The sequence below is a fragment of the Echinops telfairi genome, unplaced genomic scaffold, assembly GCF_000313985.2.
Source record: "Echinops telfairi isolate 266 unplaced genomic scaffold, ASM31398v2 ScPeMD7_7469;HRSCAF=8507_1, whole genome shotgun sequence".
NCBI classification, from domain to species: domain Eukaryota; kingdom Metazoa; phylum Chordata; class Mammalia; order Afrosoricida; family Tenrecidae; genus Echinops; species Echinops telfairi.
In genome coordinates, this window is record NW_022111373.1 from 1,518,627 (window position 1) to 1,527,911 (window position 9,285).

At 39.4% G+C, this 9,285-nt stretch overlaps 2 protein-coding genes across 7 annotated transcripts in view; both read right to left on the minus strand.

Annotated features, from left to right (window-relative positions):
• The window catches only part of PKD2L2 (polycystin 2 like 2, transient receptor potential cation channel), a 40,461-nt gene extending 39,665 nt beyond the window's left edge, over window positions 1-796 (minus strand). For all 3 annotated transcript variants that reach the window (XM_045284990.1, XM_045284991.1, XM_004697011.2), the window contains exons 1-2: window positions 742-796; window positions 44-145 (exon numbers count right to left, since the gene is read on the minus strand). In XM_045284990.1, coding sequence (XP_045140925.1) covers window positions 44-145; window positions 742-772 — 133 coding nt within the window. In that variant the 5' untranslated portion in view covers window positions 773-796. The remainder of the gene's footprint in view (window positions 1-43; window positions 146-741) is intronic.
• A 1,810-nt stretch (window positions 797-2,606) lies between these two features.
• MYOT (myotilin) overlaps window positions 2,607-9,285 on the minus strand; it is a 25,110-nt gene continuing 18,431 nt past the window's right edge. For 2 of the 4 annotated variants that reach the window (XM_045284993.1, XM_004696630.2), the window contains exons 5-10: window positions 8,977-9,023; window positions 8,270-8,402; window positions 6,978-7,185; window positions 5,042-5,207; window positions 3,436-3,569; window positions 2,607-3,224 (exon numbers count right to left, since the gene is read on the minus strand). In XM_045284993.1, the coding sequence (XP_045140928.1) occupies window positions 3,052-3,224; window positions 3,436-3,569; window positions 5,042-5,207; window positions 6,978-7,185; window positions 8,270-8,402; window positions 8,977-9,023 (861 nt within the window). In that variant the 3' untranslated portion in view covers window positions 2,607-3,051. Of the gene's footprint in view, window positions 3,225-3,435; window positions 3,570-5,041; window positions 5,208-6,977; window positions 7,186-8,269; window positions 8,403-8,976; window positions 9,027-9,285 lie in introns of all 4 variants that reach the window. The other 2 variants (XM_045284992.1, XM_045284994.1) reach the window with 1 other exon arrangement.

Below are 9,285 nucleotides of genomic sequence, written 5' to 3' on the forward strand. Positions count from 1 at the left end.
GCAAATTTTCATATTTCTATTCGTCTACAATCTGTGTACTTACATATACATAGGTTTATTAAAAAAATAAAGTAGACTAACAACTCCTGAAGTGTAGTTCTAATTTCTGTGTCCCTCCGGTACTTCAGCTTAGGTTTCGGGGTCCCTGCGAGACATAAAACAAACATTTCTTTACCTTGTGATGTAATTTATATTTAATTTACAATGTGGAAAAGAGCTCAATGACTTCTGGCTACTTTCTGATTCTGTTTATGAGGTAGTGGTAATTGGCATTGTGCCTGTATGTTACTCGATTTTCTAAAAGGGATGCCTCCTCATCAGTCATGTCATAACAATGAAAAGGCAAAATGCAAAACAAACAACATCCTTCATCTCCTCCCGCTTCCACCTCCACGCCACCACTACGTGGAAGGCCAGTTTCTGCCAGAAGTGGGGCCAGTCCTCTGATTCGGGTTCTATCGAAGCCACGACATCCTTTAGCTCAAGAAAGGCCTTCGCAGTCGGTCACTGAACAAGAGGTGACTGCACCCAAGCTCGAGCTTCGGGCCAGGGATGAGTGATTCGGGATTTCGGTTTCCCCGCCTGTGAACTGCGCCCACTTTCCGCTCGCCGTTTCTCAAGAGCAGGCGGCCGAGGGCTGAACGTGCCGACGGTTACGCCTCGCTCATTCGGAGCGGCCGACTTCCTTCCAGGGCCCTTGAAATTGCCAACTCCCACCCACTCCTCAAAGGGGCGCCTCACCGCCTTGGTGCCACCGAGAGGCCTCAGGCATGGCGACGAGGACGCAGACGCCCGTTCGACCCGCCCAGCTCTCCTGCACTTGCGCAGGGAGTGCGGCGGCGCTTGCGCCAGTAGCTCCTGCGCCTGCGCAGTCAGTGCGGCGGCGCGCGCCCTGGTAGCTCCTGCGCCTGCGCAGTCAGTGCGGCGGCGCTTGCCCCGGTAGCTCCTGCGCCTGCGTGAGCCGTCCCACTCCAGGGCTCTGGTCCGCTACGCTAGTTATTGCCGGGACGCGTGCGCACGAGGACTCCTGGGAACGCGCTTTTCTGACGCTTCTCGTTTGGTGGGGTTGGGGAACGTGGCTTTTCTACCCTATAGGTAGGAGTTCACTTCCTGGGGTGTATACCAGGCTTTGAACCAGGGGTTAATCATGAAAACCGTAGTAATTGTAATTATTGACTTCCCTTAACATTTACTGCCTCGTTTTATTCTTCATAAACACTTCCTTGACAGGTAGTTTGTCCCCACTTTCAGGTCTGAAGCAACCAAGGCCTATGAGAGGTTAAATAACTTACCTGAAGTACGGGGCGGGTCGAGCAATAATTTACACGGTTGCGGGGCGACTGAAGCTGGGATTTCTGGTAAGCTGCTACTGCTACTTGCAGAAGAAAATAGAGTGCCTTTGTAGAAATAAGGAACCCTGGTGGCGTAGTAGTTACACTTTGGGCTTCAGTCTTCAAGGTCAATAGTTCGAAACCACTCTACGGGAGAAAGACGGAGCTTTCTACTCCCGTTAACCATTACTGTCTTGGAAACTCACAGGGACCAGTTCTATCTTGCCCCATACTATAGGGCCTATACAGGGTAAGTATGGACTCGATGGCTGTGAGTTGAGTTTTGCAAGAAAGAACCCCCACTCCCTGTTTCCCCAGTATGACTAAAGAAACATTAAAATAGAGTGAAAACAGACTACAGGGTGGGAAAAGGTCAGGCCCAAGAGGAGTCCTTGAGAGCCCAGACCCATGTCTGGCCAGAAACTACAAAGGTTTGTAAACTAGCCATAGAAAGGCTGTAAATTAAGGCAGCTAAAGCCTGCCAGGTGATAACAGGAGGGATTCTTTGTTGGTAAAATGGCAGATAAAACGGAATTCAATTCAAAGGCCCTGGGAGGCTGCCGGCAAAGAAAATCGCCAACCTGTTTTGAAAAGTAAAAAATAAAGTTACTTTTGTTATTTCTTTGAAAGCGAGGTAGAGCGATGCTGATAAATGCTCTTATGTGCAGATAAAAAGCAAAACTAGGCCACACGAAGTGAGGGTCAGAACATGAAAAGAACAGAGGCGCAGCAAAAAAGCCGTGGGAGGAAGGCCTGAGGAAGAGAAAGGGCTACTGTGCTGGCTTGAGACTAGTTTTCTAAAAAGATTTACCCTTTCCTGCACTTGGGCTCTTAGAAGTGCACAAAATTATGCTTTCTAATGTGACGAGATTATCTTTGTACTCCCAAAGAGTCAGAAATTATAGAAAGACCACCACCAAGATATAGGCAATTTGAATACACATTAAATATAGGAATTATATCAATGACTTGTAGATCCTATTCCTGAATACTTCTTCCATTGAGCTGTGTAGTCTGGAAGATCTTGCAGAATTATGGATTTAACTGGTTAAAACAAAATCACAATTTCAGGAGCAATGTGCTTTTGAAGGGCGAACCATTGAAAGTATAGCTCAGTTTCAAGAGGAACCAAGAAGACAAGATTCTAGAAAGTTATATTACTGCCTTTTTGGAACTTAATCTTGCTTTTCCCAAGCGTGGCCTACTTAGTATTTAAAACAAAACAAAACAAGCTCTTTTGTTTTTACATAGCTGGACTTTTGTGAAGAGGAAACAGTCTTTTAATGCTTTAAATTTTATTCTTTTGACATAAAACTATGGAACACTCAGATCTATACCATGTTAGTATTCCTATTACAAAAACAGGCAAAATAGGATTTAGAAACAGTCCCAGTAAACCTTACAGTATTACAAGCGTTAGCATGTTTAAAAGGCTGATAATAACTCATGGATGGTACTGATGTATACGATTTAAATGTTAAAATCCCACATTTTAAGATAGTTTTCTAAAGTTGCAAACCCATACACTCAGATTTTTTTGTAGGCTTTACAAACCAGAGAAGTATACCGAATGTGCAAGACTCAAAGGAAAAAGATGTTAAATATATATTAGTTATATGACCTAATTAAAGCAGTAATCTGTTAATACAGCTATGGCTTTAATTTCAAAGCTTTCCTTATGTTATTAATGTTGTTAGGTTTCCCAAAGCTGGTCACGTGTTTAAAGTTCATCGCTTTCATAGAGTCCAGATTCAGCTGCTAGCCGCTGAAACTCTCCCTCGGGGTTAAAAGCTTGTTTCACATCCAGCCCTTTCCCGTTGAGTGCTAAATATTTGCTGAAAGTTGGTCGAACTCGCAACTGCTTAGGAGCTGGAACTGTTTGGTTTGGACGGACTGAAATAGATAAAATAAAAATCACTTCAGGAAATCCATTCTAAACAAAATGGCTTGTATTAGATCATCATTTTGAGACAGAAAAAGAAAAATAATCAAAACTGATCATGCATGAGAAGAAAATTCAGATTTTTATACTTTGATGAGATTTACATTTCTGATTAATCATCCTGGTTGTTCTTTATCACACCTGGCTTGTTAGAAAATATACCTGTAACATCTAATCTTGTGTTGCATGTGGTCACTCCAGCTTCATTAACTGCAGACACAGTATACCACCCAGCATCTTTCTTGTTTACATCTTTTATCAGTAAAGTAATTCTTCCAGAGTTATCATGATACAGGCTGTAAAGAAACATTTTAAAAATTAAATTACAGGAATTAAATTTTCTTGTGAAAGCTTATTTATTATGTCTCTGGTCTACAAACTGAGCAAATTCTTGGGCTATTTCTAGCTCCTGGTTTTCTTGAGTTTAAATGCTCCTCTTTGGTCTCCTTTATGTCATTTTTCATTGCCATCTTTCTTATTAGTAATAAATTCAAATCAAATTCACTGCCATTGAGTGGATGGTGACTCATAGTGACCTTATAGACTAGGGTAGAACTGCCCCTGTATGTTTCTGAGACTGTAAGTCTTTTTTTTATATATGCAAGAAATTTTTAATTGTCAGATATCATAATGTAATAAGGATTGAAATGTAGATTAATAGGAAAAAATGAGGTAGTTTAAGTCATACTGTCAAAGCAGAAAATGCATAGGCCATAGCTTTTGTAATATCATTTGGTGTATTTCTTTGTGGTTATATGTAAGGTACCACTGGGTAATTATTGATGTGGGTCGAAGAAGCTAGTGCGTTTGGTTCTCTGATCATTACCTGCAATCATTTGTTTAATTAAATTTCCTAATTCAGGAACTGGTAGTTAATCAGAAGAGTTTTAAGATGATATTTAAACTTAAGTTTAATTTTCTACTGAACACAGGCTGTGACTATGTAAGGGACAAAATATGTTGCTGGCGATGAAAGGAAAACAAGGAGAAACATGGGAATATTTCATATTTATAAGTAAGAAGGGCAGTCCCTTCTTCCTTCTTTAACACCCACGTGTTAAAGATGATTGGCAAACAGGAGCATGCCCAAATGTTACTTATTGACTGGGTTCATTCACTTGCTTATTGTTCATGGTACTACTCTCGGATGTGACTGTCATGAGATGAGGAACCCTGTCTGTCTCATTTATGGCTTTCATCTTGGGGCAGGCTTTACATTGTAGCCCAAACCCAAACCCACTGTCTTCAAGTCTATTCCAACCTCTAGTGACCTTAGAAGGCAAAGGAGAAGTGTCTCATACGTTTTCTAGAGCTATACATCTCTACAGAAGCAGACTGCTTATCTTTCTCCAAAGGGGAGACTGGTGAGTTCAAACTCCCAACCTTTTAGTTAGCAGCCATGCGCATAACCACTGTGCCACCAGGGCCCCTTTCAACACAGTATTTTGTTGTTGGATGTCATTGAGTTGGTTCTGACTCATAGCGACCATATATACATCAGAACAAAACACTGCCTGGTCCTGTGCCATCCTCACAACTGTTCTTATGCGACTGTAACTCTTTATGGGAGTAGAAATCCTCATCTTTCTCCCTCAGAGAGGCTGGTGGTTTCGAACTACTGACCTTACAGTTAGCAGGCCAATGTGTAGCTACTTCACCACCAGGGCTCCTCACACACTGAATTTATAAATGCAGGTCTTTTTGCATTTTGAAGTCAATGTTGACTGACCCAAATAAACTATAGATAATCTGAAAATACGTATCCTACCTTATTCGGTCAGTGTTGAATTGTACCATTTCATTATTTCGTTTCCAGAAAAGCTTTGGTGGAGGTACAGCTGAGATCTGGCATTCTAGTTTCACCGATTCTCCCTCGAAAACTTTTTTGCTCTGTGGTTTGTAGATAAACATTGGTGCTCTTCTATGTTCTTTTGCTACACATGCATAAGAAGATTCAAGGATTTGAAACATTGGCGAAAAGGCATTTAAGTAAACCAGAGTATTATGAAGTGTGTGCATTGATACTCCCCACCCCCCAAAAAACAAAAACACAAACCGAAACCCACTGACATCAAGTTCATTACAACTCATAGGGACCCTATATGGGGTTTCTGAGGCTGTAGATCACTATGGGAGTAGATAGCCTCATCTTTCTCCTGAGGAGTCCCTGGTGGTTTAGAACCACTGACGTTGCAGCTAGCAGTCCAGTGCTTACTCAACAATGCTACCTTGTACATTGACAGAAAGTTTTGAAAAGCAACAAGATTGGAAGCCTATTCTAAAACTCTGTGTTTTAGATTCAGGTAAAATAATATACAAAGCTACTGTATTATACTATTCAGAGTTCTAAAACAGGAATGCAAGGATACATTGCATGATTAATCATGTTCATGTAAATAATTTAATAATATCTTCATTTATTATCTCATTTTTAGAGATGCATTATGAGTGGTAGAGTACAAAATGAGTTGGTTCAGGTTCCTTATTTGTCCCACAGATGATACCAAATTTGGAAAAATTTAATTTACCTGAGCCTCAGCTTCATTTTATTTTATTATTTATTATAAAATGATATCTAAGTAGTAGTATCTGCTATACCTATCACAGAAGACTTGTGAGGATCAATTGAGATATTGAATGAAGAGACATTTTGTAAAGCAATATATGACAGGAGTCTTTGTAGTGTAAGTCCATTAAATATTGGGTTACTAACCACAAGGACAGCAGTTCAAATCCCATCAGCCATTCTGAGGGAAAAAGATGACATTGTTTGCTTTTGTACAGATTTACAGTCTCGAAAACTCTAGGGAACAATCCTTCTATCGAGTTTTGGAATTGACTGGATGGTAATGGGTTTGGTTGGCTTGTGCAACCTGATTAAGATTTGTATAATAAGCAATGAATTATAGCAAAATATTTCTTATGCAGTAATCTCTTATTTAAACTTATAAATATGATATATTTAAAGCACTTAAATTGGAATGTTTTAAAACAGAACACCAGTTTTATCAGAATTAAGAAATTAAGGAAACATTTGAGACCTGAGTTTTTGTAATAATAATTAGAGATTGGCATCCTTGAAAAGAGAACACAGTTTAAGGTTAAAAGTTGACTACTATGGTTGAATTGTAAGCTATACATAGATCATGATATTTTATAAAAATAAGAGGTAGACTGGTTACCGCTTTAAACTGTAAACCAGAGAAATGATGAGACCGACATTTTCTCTTTGGAGCCCTCCTGTGCCAAGGAGCACGGGCACCACTGTCGGGTAAGCATTAGGCTTCTAACTACAGGATTTGCAGTTCAAACCCAGCAGCTGCTCCCTCAGGAGAAAGTTGAGGTTATTTACTCCTGAAAAGATTTACAGCCTCTAAAACCCTTTATAACATCGCCATGAGTTGGAATCAACTTGGTGGCAACTGGATTTGGTGGGGACATTGCACCATTCCTTTATTTCCTTTCAGGAAAAGCTTTCATGATAGATTTTTCGTTCTAGTTTCATTGAGTTTTTCCTCAAAGATGTGTTTTTTTTAATTGCTCTTGTTTCGTGGTTTGCAGATAAAAATTAGTGCTTTTCTGTATTGTGTAGACACTAGCCTTAAATATGAAGTCCTCTGGGCTTTTAAATATTTTTTTAATGACTTTTATTTTTAATGCTACAGGATTTGAAGGAACTCAAAAGAATCTCTCTGCAGGCTTACCAAGGACATCCAGCTGCACGGTAAAGGTGGCTTCTCCTGCTCTATTCTTGGCAACACATACATAATCTCCTGCATCTGGAGTTGTGACCACTTCAAAGATGAGGGAATGGAACCCTTTCTCAGACACTATCATTTTGTGAAATTCATCTGCTTGAACTGGTCTTCCGTTTAGGTACCATGACACATCAGGTGCTGGCAGTCCACTTACCTAGAAGCAAAAACACAAGCAGGTGACAGAAGTTTAAAGTATAGTATCACTAAAACCCATGGACTCGTTTATGAACTTGAACTAAGTATCTGTGTGGGTTTGTGACTAAAAATAAAAAGTTAGAGCCCAAAAGGGTTTCACCTTTAATAGTTTCTGACAAAATAGAAAACGCTTAAAATTAACAAAGTGTTTTCCAGCTGTTTCAAACTCTGTCTAACTCTCATGCAACCTCAGGCTCTTTCAGATCTTTTCACGATTATGTTTATAACATTAATGTATTATAAATGGTTTCTGCAAGGAGTATGAAGCCATATGGCTTTTCTGGCTACTGCTGCTGCTGCTGCTGCAGCAAATGAAGTCCCAGAAGTTCATATATAGGAAGCTTGCTGATCCAATGAATAGCCTGTCCAAACAATACGCTTGAGCTATAATTCTGATATATAAATAACAGTTTGTTAAATGTTGTTATTGTAAGTCATAAGTCCATATACTAACTTTTATTTATAAAAAAATCTGGGAAAGCATTTTGCAAAAAAAATGTACTTCCTCCAACTGCACTTATTACAAAGTTGGTCTCTTCTAAAGAGCTATATTCTAGCTTAAGAACTTGTCTAGGCTAAGAGAAAGCAGGTGGCTTGAATTTTTGGTGGAGAATTAGAAATCCTGTTGGTTACCATAGCTCCAGTTCTTTGGAGTAGTAGGAAGTCTTGTGAGCCTTGGTGGCATAGTTGGTTAAGTGGTGGGCTGCTAGCTCAAAGGGTGGCAGTTTAAGCCCACAAGCTGCTCTACAAGAGAGTGATGAGGATGTCTGCTCCTGTAAAGATTTACCGTCTCAGAAATCCTAAATAGGGTTGCTGTGAATTGGAATCAGTTCAATGGCAATGGGTTTAGGCACTATTGTGAGTACCTTAAACCTGATCACTCAGTTAATCCTTGTGAGTATACCTAATTACTCAGTTAATTGTCATACCTTGTCATACCTCGATACATTAGTATTCCCATTTTATAGACAAGAAGACAACAATCACAGGTGAAGAAGTGTCAAGGTTACTTTTCTCCCAATAGTTTTGACATTTTCCCTTACTTTAAAGTCCATTCTGCAGAATCTTCCTTCTTCAATGGACATGTTCTCTGGCACTTGAATGAAACGTGGGGGGTAGAATTTCTCCTGGATTGCATCCTGATCATTCACATCTCCCCTTGAAGACGATCTACTCCTGTAAGAATGTGGGAACAGTAGAGCTGTGCATAAGAGTGGTACTTTTCCTTCCTTTTACACAAATATAATTCTGTCAGCAAATCCGAACCCCTAAGTCTACTGTTTGATTTGTAGTGTGATAGCTGAGCGAAAGGCCTTAGGGCTGTATTTAGTTGTGGCGGATTTCATAATGTTTAGAAAGTGTAGTGAAGTAGGAACACCTGGTACAAGCTATACATCTCAATTTCTTTTTTAAAGGTCCATGAATAGATGAAGAAACTTATCCAAATGCAGCACATGACTCTTGTGATCTGTTCGTCTCATTCTTATCAGATGTGCAATGTTTGTGCAATTAGAATTGAATTTCCATTGTCATGAGAAGATTGTTTAATACAGAACTGTGGTCCTGGTTAATTTGACCAAATTATTAAAAACTTCCTCTTAGTTCTGATAATTAAGATACTGTTTTTTGATCATCATCTTGGATATTGGAAAATTCACATTATTTAAAAAGCAAGCTAGAGGATGTTAAACTATTATATTATTAAATCGACATTAATATATATATATGTTTATAAAATTTTAATTTTTACCTTACTTGTGCAGTTGGAACGTGCAGTCGTGCGTGTTCTGAGTTGTGCTGCTTGAAATGAGAACAGAATGAAAATGTTAACATGCATTCGTTAGCGTGACATGGAGCAGAATTAAGTGGTTGTAGTTTAAATGAACATTTCTGTTTTGTTTTATGATCTGCTTTTTTAAAAAAAGTCATTTATTGGGGGCTCGTACAGCGCTTATCACAACCCATCCATCCACCCATTGTGTTCAGCACATTTGTACATTTGTTGCCTTCATCATTCTTAAAACATTTGCTTTTTACTTGAGCCCTTGGTATCAGCTCC